The 17,191-nt window shown below is 39.5% G+C and overlaps 1 protein-coding gene across 1 annotated transcript in view; it reads left to right on the top strand.

Moving 5' to 3' along the window:
• The window catches only part of CCDC158 (coiled-coil domain containing 158), a 32,632-nt gene extending 16,021 nt beyond the window's left edge, over positions 1 to 16,611 (top strand). Inside the window, 11 exon segments of the mRNA XM_034064469.1 lie at positions 756 to 908; positions 1,358 to 1,470; positions 3,403 to 3,561; positions 4,454 to 4,546; positions 6,186 to 6,311; positions 8,275 to 8,426; positions 10,712 to 10,771; positions 11,118 to 11,185; positions 12,692 to 12,744; positions 12,775 to 12,904; positions 16,316 to 16,611. Of these exon segments, the coding sequence (XP_033920360.1) occupies positions 756 to 908; positions 1,358 to 1,470; positions 3,403 to 3,561; positions 4,454 to 4,546; positions 6,186 to 6,311; positions 8,275 to 8,426; positions 10,712 to 10,771; positions 11,118 to 11,185; positions 12,692 to 12,744; positions 12,775 to 12,904; positions 16,316 to 16,386 (1,178 nt within the window). The 3' untranslated portion in view covers positions 16,387 to 16,611.
• Positions 16,612 to 17,191: the final 580 nt, after the last annotated feature.

Raw genomic sequence — 17,191 nt, forward strand, 5'->3', positions numbered from 1 at the left:
GGATCCTCTGATAAATCTGCACTGCAGCCAGCCAGATGATAGTGTTCACATGTTTTGCTCTTTATACACCCCTCTACTCTCATAATATTCCCATTGGGAACATGGATGTCCTCACTTATAAACTTACTAAGTTTTGTAAGAATTAAACAGAGCCTGTATGTCTGCCTTAACTTTGTACAGTACTATCAGGGTGAATGAGCTTTAAGAAAGGCTTATTGGAGTGAATGACCACAGAGAAATTAAGGCCAAGCTGTCGATAGAGTCTGAGCTCACAGCTGACTGGCTTGTAGTGGTGTGGATGACAGAAGAGTTGCAGAGAAATAAGAGGAGCAGAGCTGAGAAGCAGAGTTACAGGGGAATGTCTGACAAATTAGATCAGTTCAGCCCTTAGTTGGTTATAGCATGGCTGGAGAAAAGAATGACCAGGAAGAAATGCTGTCTCTCACCAATACCCTTAACCTTCACAGTATGCTGTTGGATCTAGCAGCAGAATTCAGAAACATGGGTTTATGTCACTTACTTGAGCTGTTGCTTCAGTGAGCAACCAAAGGACACATTTGTTACTGGTGAAACAGAAGCTTTTGGTGACATGTAGGACAATGAATTGCTAGTTGTGCATTTGTTAGTTATTTGCTTTATGTCTTAGCTATCTGCATGTCTCATACTCCTTTTAAGAGAGTAGGTGAGAGAGCAGTAATCTTAGCTACAAGAATGAAATTATAGTGACAAAAAATTATCAATCTTACTCTAACCAGAGGGATTTGAAGATTTTAAGAGGGACTACCAGGATAAAATCAAGGAGATGGAAAATACAGCAGACAGACTGAAAATGCAGTTGAAATCTGCCCAAGCTGAATTGGAACAGACCAGGACTGCTCTAAAGGCTATGGAAAGATACGATGGCAATGGTAATTACAGATTGAACTTCCCCAGAATCACATACATTTATATTTTAACAAGGAGATTTTTCTAAGTATTGATCCCTCAATAGATACTGTAATAATATTCCAGATGTTTTGTGAAATAAATAATCAGTACTGCAGATAACAGCATACTTTTATTTAACCTTTTACTACATACTGTAAAACTTAAATGAGAAGTTGAGTTTCCTCAAGTGATCTTTATGCCTGTTTCCAGGGAATGCTCTCTTTTCATCTTGTGAGTATGTGATGGGTCTGGTGCCACTACCATGGACAAACTCTAGCTAATGCTAATGGGTGGTTTGCACACATAAGTGACCATGGAATCCTTGTTCAACTTACTTATTCTAACATATTGCTGATAACCAACTTCCAGAGTCTTTTGACAGAATACCTAATCAATGTTGTTCATTGAGAATGAACTTTGTGTTTTATAGCTATGAAAGTTGCAGTGGGAATGCAGAAGCAGATCACAGCGAAGAGAGGACAGATGGATGCATTACAGAGCAAGATTAAATTCTTGGAAGAAGCAATGACAAATGCAGCTAAGGTCAGAAGAGCTCCCTGTAAAAGTATTTAACTGTATTTAGAGAAATTTGACCCGGGGAATTACAGAGCAGTCAGTGTCACCTCTGTGCCTGGCAAAATCTGGGAGCAGATTCTCCTGGAAGGCATGCTAGGGCACATGAAAAACAACAAGGTGCTTGGGGACAGCCAGCATGGCTTTATTAGGGGGAAATCCTGCCTGACCAATTTGATGGCCTTCTATGATGGGGCTATGGAACTGATGGACAGGGGTAGAGCAGTTGATGTCATCTACCTGGACTTGTGCAAAGTGTTTGACACTGTCCCACATGACATCCTTGTCTCTAAATTGGAGAGACATCAATTTGATAGGTGGAGCACTCGGTGGATAAAGAACTGGCTGGATGGCTGCATGCAAAGAGTTGTGGTCAATGGTTCAATGTCCAGCTGGAGATCAGTAACGAGTGGTGTCCCTCAGGGATCGGTGTTGGGACTGATATTGTTCAACATCTTTGTCAGTGACATGGACAGTGGGATTGAGTGTGCCCTCAGCAAGTTTGCCAATGACGCCAAGCTGTGTGGTTCCATTGATACGCTGGAGGGAAGGAATGCCATCCAGAGAGAGCCTGACATGCTTGTGAGATGGGCTGATGCCAACCTCATGAAGTTTAACCATGCCAAGTGCAAGGTCCTACACCTGGATCAGAGCAATCCCAGGCACAGCTACAGGTTGGGCAGAGAAAAGATTCAGAGCAGCCCTGCGGAGAAGGACTTGGGGGTGTTGATCAATGAGAAAATGAACGTGAACCAGCTTCAGTGTGCTCTTGCAGGCCAGAAAGCAACCGTATCCTGGGCTGCATCAAAAGGAGCGTGATTGACAGGTCAAAGGAGGTGATCCTGCCCCTCTACTCTGCTCTTGTGAGACCTCACTTGGAGCATTGTGTGCAGTTCTGGTACCCTCAACATAAAAAGGACATGGAACTGTTAGAACAAGTCCAGAGGAGGGCCATGAGGGGATGATCAGGGGACTGGAGCATCTCCCATATAAATATAGGCTGAGAAAGTTGGGGCTGTTCAGCCTGGAGAAGAGAAGGCTGCATGGAGACCTCATAGCAGCCTTCCAGTATCTGAAGGGGGCCTATAGGATGCTGGGAAGGGACTCTTCATTAGGGACTTTAGTGACAGGACAAGGGGTAACAGGTTAAAACTTAAACAGGGGAGGTTTAGATTGGATATAAGGCAGAAATTCTTTACTGTTAGGGTGGTGAGGCACTGGAATGGGTTGCCCAGGGAGGTAGTGAATGCTCCATCCCTGGCAGTGTTCAAGGCCAGGTTGGATGAAGCCTTGGGTGATATGGTTTAGTGTGGGGTGTCCCTTCCGATGGCAGGAGGGTTGCAACTAGATGATCTTAAGGTCCTTTCCAACCCTAACTATTCTATGATTCTATGAAGTTTGTATTTAGAGAACTGCATGGCCCAAAGCACAATTGTCCCAAGAAGGACCAAAGAGAATTTTACTTGGTATAATGATCACCTTCCCTGTCCTCCCCCTAACATATATGAGAGAATATCTCCACTACATAAATAAGCCTTCTGCATAAAGACAGTTTTTATTTTATAGTTATTCTCTGTGAAAGAACAGTACTAGTTTCAGTAAGAAGCAGGTTCTTACATATCCATTCTTTTAAAAATGCCAACTAATGCATTCTGTATCCTTCTGAATGGATCTAAAATCTGAGATGTTATCTCATTGTGACCAGTCCAATTGTACTTTTCTTTATAAGAGCTACCTTCTTGCTGAAGAAACCTCATCTTTCTGTAAAATGCAATAGCTAAGCTTCTGAAAGGGTTGATTCAGATCTGTCAAAGAGAAAAAAAGAAATGCAGAAAAAAAATATGTATAATGTAGATTGTTACAAATTTTTGACTCAACTTTTTATCCTCATCTTAAATTCAGGAGAAGCATTACCTTAGAGAAAAAAATAGTAAACTAGGTCAAGAATTGGGCTATATTACAGCAGAAAACATCAGGATTGCTGGGGAACTGGAGATCTTGCGATCACAAGACAAACTTCTAAAAGAAAAAATATCCAAGATGGAGACAGCCCTTGATAAGGTAATTTAAGGTGCTTTCAGTGAGACCTTCCCTTACAGTCATTTAGGAAGAGAATGTCTCACCTCTTACCTAGGTTGTCCTATTCACAGTATGTCCTATTCACAGTTACTGTAAGATTCTTACCTGAAGAAAGATTTAAGACTGTCTTTTGGGGTTTTTTCATGGCAACAGTCTTCTGTTTTCATTAAGAGTATTCTTGATTTACTCCTTACTATTTTAGGGAAATAAAAAATGCAGGGAATTTAAAGCAAATTAGGCTGACCTTCTAGACCTGCCTCTGTCTCATTGGCACAAAGAAACTCTTCTGTGGGGAGAGGGACAATTATTCAGTATAACAGGGCCTCCACTGAAATCAATCATTGACATACCCAGACTCAGCACACTTGTTCATGCTCCTTCTCTCTCTTTTTGTGCTTTGGCCTAGAGCTTCTACTCTTCTTTCTATCCTGACAAACCCTCAGTGAAAAATAGCTCCATAATTAGACTTTTTCACACCTTTTCAGGGTAAACTTGTGAAGAAGAAAGAGTCTATAACAACGAGACAGGTCAACAAAGTTGTCAGCCACCCATTTTAAAACTTCGAGTTCTGCCACACTAGCATACTTGAATTTTCTAATCCCAGAGGTGTTCAATAGGTCTAGGAATGTCCCTGAAAGGATTAGCTCCCTTCTGTGGTACCATGGTGTACATATTATGACTACTAGGATCATATAAAGGTGAGTTGCTTTTGTAAGTCTCTCAAGAAAGGCACCTGGTCCTATTGCAATATTTCTATGCTGATAGCAGTAGATAAATACAGCATCTCTCTTTGTACCTTCTTTCTTTATCAGAAAGAAAATAGAAAAGACTGTAATCCACAGAAAGTTGATGCCTCTTTTTTCCTCTCTTACAGGCATCACTGCGATTTACAGAATGTCAGTGCATAATCCAGCGTCAGGAACAAGAAGCAATTGCCTTCAGACTGCAACATACTTTAGATGTAAAAGTAAGTATGTTATTGAGAAGTATGGGTGTAAACTTAGATGCATTTGCTTTGTGTCCTGACTTCATGCTTAACCCTATTTTATTGCCAAGTACTCTAGAAAGCTTGTGTTCTGAAATCTCTTTTTAAATGTTCTCCATCAGGGACTGTAGCAATAAGACAAGGGGTAATGGGTTTAAACTTAAACAGGGGAAGTTCAGGTTAGATATAAGGGAGAAGTTCTTTACTGTGAGGGTGGTGAGGCACTGGAACAGGTTGCTGAAAGTGGTAAATGTTCCATCTGTGGCAGTGTTCAAGGCCAGGCTGGACAGAGCCTTGGGCAATGCGGTCTAGAGTGAGGTGTCCCTGCCCATGGCAGGGAGGTTGGAACTGGATGATCTTAAGGTCCTTTCCAACTCAAGCTATTCTGTGATTCTATGATTGTTGCACAAGTAATGTCCATAATTTCAGTGACTTTGAAGTGCTGTGTACAGTAAGGGCAATAAAAAAAAATCAATAGCTACAGGAATACTGGATCATATGCTTCAGCTGCTGGGCTTTGGTTTCAGTGACACTTCATCGTTTTCTTGCAGCCTTAGACAAATAAAAGCTAGAAATGTTAATGGCATTATGATGGAAAATGAATTGGAGAGTCTGAAGGGATGTCTTTTACTAGTGTGAACTGTTACAGCTAGAAAGCACTAACAGTCTTTGGGGCACCCCCATCCTTCTTCAGGCTTGAAGTAAAACCAGCAACCTTAAAGCTACATAAAGGCTGGAAACAAGGACTCTGAGATTCTGATTATGTTAATTAAGTTAGGCAGCACCAAAGAAAATCATGTTTAAGAAGCCAGGAGAGATGGTAGCAGGGAGAAAGGAAATCCAGTCATGAGACATCTGGGACAGAAAAAGGAATACTTGAAATTGACATCTGTCAAGCTATAGAGCAGTAGTGACAGATGGGGTATAGGGAAAATCATGCAGTAATGAAAAGCCAGTATCTCTCTCATAGAGCCTAGAACTTTTATTGCTCAATAGATTCAGTCCAGTCTCTACTAATGAGTTTAATAGAGAATATTATTTACCTTTGCCTTACTTGTAACCACAGACTATTAAGGCTGCAATGAAACTACTGCTATAAATGAATGGTACACTTGGAATGGAATTACTGTTAATTTTAGTGACCCACCCCAATTGCTAGTTTTGAGTGAGAAACAAAATGTTGTTTTCAAAATACCACTCTACATCAGAGTGATATCTGCACCAGTGATCCAGTAAGTACTTCATATCAACAATGGCAAAGGCAGGAAATCCCTTACTCAAATGAAAGAAATTCTCACACAAGTGGGGAAAAAGAGGTACAGGAACTGTGAGACAGTTTCATTTTGTGATGGCCTTGAGATCACCTCCATTTGAATGGTTTCAGAGCGTACTTTAAAATTGTGACAAGAAATGAAACTGCCGCTCCTGCACCTGAATCACTCGCTAGAAGGTTTATGTCTGAACACACCTAATAAACACTAAGAAGTGTTTGAGAAATTAGTGGTGCATGTTATAAGGTATTTGGCTAAGAGATGCCCTGTTACAGAGGGCATGATGTCTGTACCCTTTTATTCTGCTTAGCTATACTTGCTTATTCTGCCTGGCTCATGTTTTTCCACAGGAGCTGCAGGGCCGAGGTTACTTGGCACCTTGTCCCTCAGGCAAGCTGCGGCACATAGTGCCCCCTTCCCACCTGCACTCAGCTGTTGTGCCACCTTCCCTGAACTTGGCCAGCTGTGTCACTCAGGTGAGTACCTGTCTCAAAATGGGAAACTGCACAGGAAACGGGGATGTTCCAAAGAGTAAAAATAATGTGGGATTCATAAATGGTAGAGCATCCGGTAGGACTGTCCAAGAGTGAATTCTTAACACCAGAGATGAAAAAATTTTCTGTAGCTTCTTGTACACTGTGGCTTTTCAGATTGTCTTTCTTTTTATATGTAAAAAACAACCAGACAGTAAAAAAATCTGTGGATTGTAATAGGAGTTTATCTTGCCTCTATCACCAATGGCATTTATAATCTTAAAATTGAAGGTACTGATCTGTAAGCAGTTTGATCTTCACTTTTTTTTTTGCTAGCTCTCTACTTGCTGTAAATCACTTACATTTGGCAGTGAAAATAGACTGGTACATGATTTCTGATAAATTTCATCATCTGATTCACCTGTAGTAGCTTTTAATACTTGAATCTTTCTCCAAGCTGGCTTTTACTATGACCAATTTTATCCTAAAAGACACATCACTGTCCTTCCTTTCTTCTGCTTTTGTACATCTTTAGGTGTTAGTGTTCTGGTTTTTTGTTACAGAATAGATCAACTCAAATCTCTCATGAAAAAATATAATCTTTTGGTATCTTCTGTGTAGATTTTATCTCATTCTCCAAAAGGGACCTGATGTATCTCCCATAGAAATTGGTAGAGTCTTTTTTCATTAATTTTTACCTCAAAATCTGTAGGAGACTACAAGCTACTGCGGATATTTTTCAATAATATTTTCTGTTTTACTTTCTGATGTGGTGACAAACATTTACATCAAGGAACAAAGAAGAGTTAAGTCTGTAAACTCCCTGCAGTATCAGGTACTCCCTTTCTCTTTACTTTAATAGATGTATACTTCTGATATACGTAGTACCATGGCAACAACCTAACAAGTCATAAGAGAGCTTGATTCAAGGTCTACTTGAATCTTCCTGGTTCCTGCATGATTAGTTATTGTACAAAATTAAGCAGCTCTGTCATGTGAGACAGAGACCCTACCTGATCAATAGCCTGGTTTCTTAGCCAGAGTTTGGGAAAGATGGATTTGGTCTAAGTATCACATTGACCCATTGTGTAGCTGAGGGCTTGTTCTCCATAGAAGCTCTGCTGAAACTAGTGTGTTCCCATTGGAAGTAACTTTTTCAATGAAATCATGCTAGCAAAATGCTTCTAGCCAGTTCCATCCACAGATGAAGCATAACTCAGCAGGAGCAGTGCTTTGAACATGAGAAGTGCTTGAGTAGTCTGAAAAATCCAGTTCTTTCTGTCAGGAGAGGATTCTTTGAACCAGGCCTTTGCCTTGAGTCCCAATTAGTAAAATGAGAATAATATTGCACTTCATCTCAGAGCGTAGCCGTGACAATGAAGTGGTTTATATTTGCAGACAGCTGAGCTGTGATAGAAATGAGTGCCTAGACAACACCATGATACAACTAGTATTTCAACCTTCAGAGCTGTGTTTGTGCACTGGACAGTAATACCTGGGGTCACAGGTCAGAAGGGAGCAGAGCTGTCACATACGTGATGATTACTGGTGCTGAGTACTGAAAAAGGTAATGGTTGTAGAGTGGTGGGGGGAAAACTTCCATAATGAAAGGCTTATTTTAATGTTTTTGACCTTGAAACAGTAGTCATAATCTTTTTACAACATGCAAATGTTACAAAATGCAGATGTTAGCCATATCGTTCCTCAGTTGTACTTAGTTGCTTTACACATCGCTGTCAGATAACTTCCAGATAAAAGTGCAGTCATATTTGGAGAGTATTTTGACATTTTTCCCATAATCAAGTCTAGCCTCCAACACTTCTGAACAAAAATGACAAAAAATCTGCCTTGTTTCTAACTGTGAAGACAAGAGTAGAGGCGGGGGGGTAAATATGTGACTTTAGATGAGTATAGGAAGGAACTGAAAAAGAGAGTACCTTTATAAGTACTTTGAATTTTATTTCAGATGTCTTCCAAGCCAGACATTTTGAAGGATGAACCATTGCAGGATCTAAAGAGGATTCTTCAAGAGTTAACAAGTTCAGGCAATGATATTCCCTCTGTGGATCTTGCCAAGGATGGCAGCAATGGTGGGAGAAAATCACCTTTAGCAGCCACGTAAGAGTATTACTTGTGTTGCATGCTGTGTACTTGTCTTGCTTTTTTAAACTGGGATCTGGCTATTTGTGTGCCTCAGGAGCAAACCTTTTTGCAAGAAAATAGGGTTTACAAGTTAGCTTGAATTAACCTGAAAGCTTCCAAAGATTCTGTTGTTTTCAAGGTTCCTCAGATGCTTTAGGTGGTAGTGTAATAGAAGGTTACTACACCATTTGCCTTTATTGCTTGCTTTTTGATGTTCTGCTTTTGTTTTCATGTAGAACTCTCCTCATCCTTTGCCTTGTGCAAATATTCTTCCTCTCGTTGTAGCAGCTAATTACTAAACAACTGATAATGACCTGAAGTTGAGAAATCAATACAGCACGAATTCTGATATTTCTGAGTCAGATCATAAAGATATTACATAAAGGAAAATATAATTAATGGACTTCTATTAGAATCATATTTACTTAAACCATGACACTTCTCCCATCATACACACTGTTGGAGCAAAATCATACCAGTCAATATCCTATGTATTCCAGATTCGATGCTGTGTTTGGTGCTGTGTTCTACTGAAGACTAGAAGTTCCTTGTAGATCAAAACTCTGAGATAGCTTAGTGAAGTAATGATGTGTTAAGATTCATTGGTCAGGCTTGTGTCCATAATCTCCAAAGCTTGTGGTTTTATATATTACAGAATGGGTGTCAAACAAGTGGGAAGGATTACCAAAAGGCATTCATCACCTTGGTATTTTCTGGAAAGAAAAGTATTGTGGTGACATCCACAAGACATTGCTGAAGTCTGTAGAAGTTAAGAAGCTTCCTCTTAAGTAGATACTTTGTTAATTAAATAGAGGACCTTTACAAAAGTATACACAAGTGATATATGGAAAGCTGGAACAATGTGCTTCTAGGTAGCTTTAGCAGAGACAAGATTTTGTAGATTGTCTCCTATGAATCATAGAATCATAGAATAGTTAGGGTTGGAAAGGACCTCAAGATCATCTAGTTCCAACCCCCCTGCCATGGGCAGGGACACCTCACACTAAACCATATCACCCAAGGCTTTATCCAACCTGGTCTTGAACACTGCCAGGAATGGAGCACTCACAACCTCCCTGGGCAACCCATTCCAGTGCCTCACCACCCTAACAGTAAAGAATTTCTTCCTTATATCCAGTCTAAACCTCTGCTGTTTAAGTTTCAACCCATTACCCCTTGTCCTATCACTACAGTCCCTAATGAATAGTCCCTCCCCAGCAACCCTGTAGGCCCCCTTCAGATACTGGAAGGCTGCTCTGAGGTCTCCATGCAGCCTTCTCTTCTCCAGGCTGAACAGCCCCAATTTTCTCAGCCTGTCTTCATATGGGAGATACTCCAGTCCCCTGTACTGAAGACTGAGATGAAGCTCATTTAGTACTTTTTTTCTCCTGTTCCCAGTGCCTTAGTTAAAAGTCATGCTGTATCCAAAATTACAGTATCAGAACATAAGATGGCAAAACCAGATGCCATTTGCTGTAAAATCTTACTTGATTTATTCTTTTTTTGTCTATCCCAAAGCTGAGGTTGTCACAAAAAGCCTGACATAGAGCAAGAAGTCTTAGTATGATAAACAAAGACAGCACTTCGTGTGCTTCAAGCATGCTTAGCAGACATGGTGGTGTAAATAGAGATGGAATAGAAGAGCTGCTGGTGGAAATGGAGCAGTTCTACAAAAAAGTGTTAAATTCAGCAAGATTTTACTTCTTTGGAACACTACCAAGTGTCTCTCAATGCTCAAAATTAGTCTAGCTCTTTGTGGTTTTTTAATTTAATCAATTATCCATTTCCATTCTCAATGGAAATTCTTATCGAATACGACTGTACTCTTAAAAATTAACAGTGCATGAGGAAAGACTTAGGTCCAAACCTGGAAAAGGCAAGAGTTTATGTTATGGTGAAATATGGGCTAAAAAGAGGCTGGTCTGAAGAAGCTAATTAGAAGCATTGTTGTGTGAGTAACCAGAAGGAAGACTGCAGTGGCACTAGTTGTCTAAAGCAGTTATTGGGGTTTTTTTCATCTTTATGACTGTGAATCTAGTCATTTCTTTCCAAGAGGAATAGTCTGAATTCCCTCTGACACTAACAGACTTCTTTTAGTGGACTCATACAACAATTTTATGATGCCTTTTCTTCAGTATTACAATGTGGCTGCCATTGCACTCTACTTAAGAAACAAGCTTATCTTCTAAAAATGTGCATGTAGTGACCCTACTGGCATGGCCTTTGCTGGGTTTTTGACAGTGATGTGTGTTTCTGTACAGGCAGATTGCAGCTAAAGACTCTGCTACTGAAAACAGTATGGAAAAAGATGCTTGTGAATGGTGAGAAGTGCTTTCACTCAGCTGAGTAACCTACTTCTTAAAATACTCATTTAAGAACAAGTTCCTAAGGCTTCTTTAATACAGCGTCACCAGTGAGCTTGTTTATGTTGGTTTATTCATAATGGTAAAGCTTCCTAGGAATTACAAAACAAAGCTGTGATGTTACTTTCATCCTTCTAAGAAAGAGCTCTGGAGTTTCTTTACATTGTTAGCTTTTAATTTACATGTATAAAATCTGGAGATTACATAGGAGAGCTTCATGTTCTCACTGTACTGGCTAGCTAGTATTACCAAAACTTAGCATAATGCTTTCAGAGTGCCAGTTTTCCCATCATTTTGCTTGCAGGAGTCCTTTGTGCTTCCATAGAGCAGACCTTCAGTCACAAGATGTTACCCTGCCCTTTACATCCCTTGGTAAGTTTTCACTGGCTGCAGTTGAGGATGAATGTGCCATATCAATGTCAAACTGGAACATAAAATAATATTACAAAAAATATAGTCCAAATACAGTATATTTTCTTAGGTCATTACCCAAACACCTATGAGGTTCTGTTACAAAGTCTTTACTGAACTTGCTGCAAATCTGTATTTTGTTGCAAACCTGGTCCATGCAGGTTGATACCACTGTACCTAAAATGGTTATCTTCCATGGTAGTTATTCACGAATAGTGATAATCTTGTGTACTATGGATAATATTGTCACATTTTTGGTGCCTAAATTTAGGCTCTTGAATTCTATATTCAGATATCTAAATATGGGTGTGCTTTTGAGAGGAATCAGCTCATTGCAAATTCCATTGATTTCTTTCCAAGTACTGGGTGGTCAGTACCTCTTAAAATGTGGTGACATGAGTTCATTAACCTAACCAGAGATAGAAAGATACAACTTTGAGCATTAGGGTTTGAAGATATCAGACTTTGCTGCAGTCTCTCTTTTTGCCATTGCTTATCCATTCTGTGAATTTTCTCTGAGATTTGCCTGCAGATGCTCATATATTTAATTATTCTCTATTATTTAAGCCATTCTGCTCCAGGAATAGGCTAGAGCTGCTCTGTTTGTCCTGAGGAGTAACTGCTATAGGTCCTCTTTTTATATTTTTGAGTATTAAAGAAAATCTCCTGGGTAGCTACTGTCAGCCTTCTAGCAAAGCCTTCTACTCAACATCCAGGGATTCTTCCTAGCTTCCAAAGCAGCTGCAAGCAGGTTTTTTTACATAGAAGACTTGAGATGTAGTTCAGCAAGGGGAGTTTGTTAGAAGCCACACAAATTACTTTCAAGACGTTCCAGGAGGGGGGTGTTAAGAGTAAAGAAACAGGCTATGGGAATAAAAAGGGAAAACCTGTAGTTAATATTCCCCTTATTAGTTGCATGCAACCTCTTCTTTATTTTTACATGCATGCAGTGTGCCCGCATATGAAAATATGTTACATAATCTGTTGATTGTGTATTTCTCTGCATGTCTTGTCTCTTTTCCTTATGACTCCCTCTCTGCCAGGAATTCAAAGCATGTCAGTCACTTGTTGGAAAGAAGGGAAATGGCAAACCTGTGTAAGCAACATTATTTTTCTGCTTCTTATGCCTAAGTTATGAGATTGAAGTCAGCAGTAACGTACGGGGACTGCTGGGGTTTAGCACCTAGGATACTCCCTACAGACACAGCAGAAAAAGCAGGCCCTGCTTTCTCCTAGGCAGTTTTACTGGCTGTTCTTCACACAAGAATCACTTTAAGAGAAACAAGCATTTTGCAAAAAGGCTATACTCTCCTGCAACCTTGGCTACTAACAAGGAATGGAAAGGATGAAACAATGCAGTGATGAAGGGACCTCAACCCTGTAACTGTCACAGATATAACATTAAAGCTTGAATGGGGGTTTCTTTTGAGGTATGTGCTCACTGCTTTTTGCTTGGATATCTCCTAGGAGGTGCATCCATCTTCTCACCAGCTTCTGACTACACGTCTGCCCCCAAGAAGGTGTCTCAGGAGTGGAGACACAGAGAAAAGTCTCCAGTACACTTGTTGTTAACTGCTCCACTGGAAGACCTTGCAGCTGGCTCCAGTGCCTCACCACAGAACAGACCATCTGCACAGAAGGTCTGCTCTCCAGAGGGTGCAGCCACAGTTCCCCATATAAGTAAGTACAGTCCCATCCCCTGATCCAGAGAGCTTGGCTAGGTCTCTTCCCAGCCAGTACAGTGTGTAAGTTACAAACTGTATGTTAAATTCAGCCATTCTGTAGAAACCAGGGGAATCCCACTATCAGTCACTGGTCTCTTACAGTTTATGATTGTAGTATCTGTACTTTGCACTGCATTTATTTTTTCATGTACCTTTGTAATACATCACTTACAGAATCCATCCATGTTGCTGAACATGAATAATTCTCAAGCGTACAGGGCTGGCATGGGATCAATCTTCTATTTATGGTTCCAACAACTGCAATTACAGTATGCAAGTTTATTGAAACATAATGTACTGAGGATTCATTTTAAAGCACTGCTTTAGCAGCTGTGGCCCACTTACCTAAAAGTGACCTGTTCTTGCATCCATCAGGCTGCCTGTCACAGTTCTGTTCAAGCAGAAAGTTTTTTCTGTGATAAATTAATTGTGAGTAAAATGTAGCAGCTAATGAATGTACCATATGAAGGGAAGAGAAATTCCATGCAGTACTGGTAAATTGCTTTATTTGGATAAATAATGTAGGGATACCTAACATCAATATTTGCAGTAATAAGCATAACAGTTGCCTAATACTAAATATTTGTCATAGCTGTTGTGGTTCCTGTAACACATTTAGAAAAGTCTTGGGGTTTACTGGAAATGTGGATGTAAGGCTGTGTTTGTGTAGCTCTTAAGTGATAAAAATAAGATTTCCTGCATCACAGAATAGGTGTGAGAGTGAAGAACATTTTCAGAGTCTACTAATGTCTGTTAATGACTTGTCAGGGAGCCAGGCTGTCAGGACTGTTTTATTACATTGAAGTGGCAGAAACACCCCAAAATGAACAGATGCAGTAGGAAAAACTAGATTTTCATATAATACTGACTGAATATCACATTGAAACACTACATCTTTCTGTTTTTCAAGGTCTGAAAATACAGACACATAAGCACTGCAGGTAGGATGGTACTAGAGATGCTGTGCACCCAGCTCTAAGCTAGTGCTATTACAGGCAGAAATCTAACCATAGATCCAAGGCATATTTCCTGCTTCTCAGGTGGCATTTTTTTGTAGTTCCAACTTAACTTCAGCATGTCTGTATTGTATTGTTATCTTACTAATGCAGACTTCTCAGTCACTTTATCTTTTGCATTCTTGGAACATCAGAAGCTTGCCTCTAAAACAGTTGGGCTGAGCAGTCACCCTGACTAGAACATTAATATTGCTGCTCATTGACCTTTGCTTCCCTCAGCTGCTTGGCTGCGTGAAGATGAAGTGCATGTTTGTTAGCTAATCTATATTTTTTAATGCTTGTTTCACAACTAAGAAATCCCCTTCAAAGCACTGAATTGGCAACATGAGTGAGATTCTTTGATCTTGTTTGTTAATCTGGTCAGCCAGTTACCTCCATCTCTGGCTCATGTGGGTTTGGTTTGGTTTTTTCCCTCTTTTTATTTGAGAATTTGGTGACAGTAGCAAAAATGAAACAGTCCCAAGTTCTGTTCAGAACAGTCTGCAAGGGTGGGAGGCTGTAGTAGTTCGTATGGTATGGGTGTCACCGTGTCAGTCTGTGGGTGTTAGTGCACAGTCAGTCAGGCACAGTGCCTTTTGAATTTTGCACTGGTCTGAATCCTCAAAGGGTTAGCTTTTCTGGTTTTATTTTTGGATTCAGTACATTACATCTTTCCATACCTTAGTTTTCCATCTGTAAAATGCAACTGACACTACTGCTCTCCTTTGCACAACTCTTGCAGTTTTACTGGCAAAGAGGGACTTAGAAGTTGTGGGCATAATACTCATTTAGTAACACATGCTCTCCATTCCCCAAATGGGGACATTTATAGGCAAAATAGAAATGTGTTTGCATTGTCACTTAAACAGAAATCCCACAAAGTATAAATCTCTGTTAATAGCCTTCACTTCTTACTCATTTTTCTTTGCTACTGGAAGTTTTATTGTTTGCAATTTTATTTTCTAAGAACGTCAGATGGAATGTTTAAATAATTTATAATGACTTTTTGTTATATGTGATAACATATTGATGAATAATTTCTCACTAGCTTCTCAGTCCATGAAAAATAGTAAGGATACACATAGGAGGCCACAGAACAAGATGGAAAGCCCGCAGAACCTGATGAGACTGTTAAAGATAAAAAACCAAGGCACAAGGATTTACCAAAAGTATTCCTATTTTATTTAAAATACACTCTGCAGAGACTGTTCTTGTTACCTGCCAAAACACTACCTGTGTTTTTGCTTTATCTAAAATCAGGTCATTTTAGATGTGCCTGATTTACTAGCAGTACCCACTTCTATACTACCCTGCTCCTAGGAGAAAAATTGGATTAACTCTATGTGCACTGTTGTTCAGCCCCTTAACTCTAATAAGCTTCAAGATCCTTAACATTTCAAACGTGGCAGCTGGTGAGGGGTGCTGTCATGTCCAGTTCAGTGAAATTTTTAACAAGCTGATGACTCTTCTATGGAAACTGAAGGATACTCTGACAGCAGTCGACTCCAGAAATGTAGTTTCCCAGCAGTGGCCTCAGAAGCATATCCTTTCTTTCCCAGGTTTAAAACCTGAGGTGACCACAGTGACAATGGAGAACCTTCCAGGTTTTCTTCTTGCTCCCTTGGAAGACACTGGTAAAGTGCTCATGAGCTCCTTTGATGGTAGGAGGCCAAGTGAGGTGGAATTTCTTTTTTCTGCACTTCTTCTTATTGCACATTCCAGTTACTTCCCCTTTGGCCCTTTAAGTCCTGCTGGATAGACCTGGGAAATTATTATTTCTCACATCATACAGGGCACATGTGTCAGGGACATACAGGTGACCTGATTTAGGGAAAACTAATCAAGTTGTTTATTTAAAGTATAAGGTAAACATTCTCATTTTTATTTTTCACTGTCCATTAACATCTTCAGTTTGCCTGGTTTTATATCCACATAATAGTATATGTTCCTATCAGTAATGTATTAAGAGTTACCATATAAAAGTAAACTTGTTTCCATGAACTGTTAATTTAATTAAATTATTTAATTCTATAATTGTTGCTGATAAATAATAATTTGATTTAATAATTTAATTAAGTATTAATTTCACACCATCCAATAAGAGAAATTCTGAAATCAATACTTCACCTCTACTCCAGCATTTGCTGCTTTGGCTTCACAAAGCAGATGAGGTGGTGCCTGTTTCGAGCCAGCTTTATCTTTTCTATTAAGGCTCTGCATATAAATAATTACAAACTAAAGCTGCATTTGTGAGGGTTTGGTAAGTACAGTGTAACATGTATACTGGAAAGCTTGAGGTGTCTGCACCTGAGGCCTCAATCATTTTAACATTAGGTGGTGGTCAGATAATCCGTTCTTGCTGCTATTTTCAGACACATCACCAGTGATCAGAACTCATGAAGTGAAAACAGAGAAAGCAAAGGAAAAGAAGAAAAAGCTATAAAAGGGAAGACGCCTTGTACATTAAGGATTACTTTCATGTATGTACATTGTGTTTAAGTTATATTTTTATAACTTTTTATAACTTTTATATAATAAAAGATCCTACAGTTTTGTCATTCTTGCCTGGAACCATGACACTCTTTACAGTTTTTAACTTTTCAATGAGTGGGACATACAGAGTACAAATATATGTAAATACGGACTCATTCACTGGCACACATTTTCAATAGCTGCATGCTGTGAGGGACACTGGTCACAAGCTGATTGCTTTAAGCTGAAGTAGTTCTTCCATGGATTCTTGATCTTGTACACCATTTCAGGTCCTATTGTTTACAAAGTTAGTTTTTAAATGGTTCATTAGGCTGCTTCTTTTCATTCTAAAATGAACTGGCTTCCCTTCCCTCCATACTTCTTGCTATTACTTCAAAAAATCCCAATTCATCTGAATACCCCAGAACTGCCAAAGTATTTCCAATAAAAGCAGAAAATCTCCCTGTGGCTCTGTTAACATTGAGGTAGAGTGTTGAATCACATACCTGCAACTGCAAGACTGCACACATTTCATCCTATACCATGACTTCCTTAAGCAGAATGGATTGCTCAACTGTACTACAAGTAGAGGGTCCACGGTCTACCTTGGGCTTAGCTTTGTAAGCACTTTATTTTTACTTAGAGATGAGACAATGTATGTTCCTAGTTTGGAACTTTTTGTCCTTCCTCAATTTGTGTTCCTCTATAAAAACTAAAATAGGTGAAGTTCAGGCATAAAAAAATGCATTTTGAACCTTTACTGACTTACTTATTTT

Source organism: Melopsittacus undulatus, chromosome 7, assembly GCF_012275295.1.
Source record: "Melopsittacus undulatus isolate bMelUnd1 chromosome 7, bMelUnd1.mat.Z, whole genome shotgun sequence".
Taxonomy (NCBI): Eukaryota; Metazoa; Chordata; class Aves; order Psittaciformes; family Psittaculidae; genus Melopsittacus; species Melopsittacus undulatus.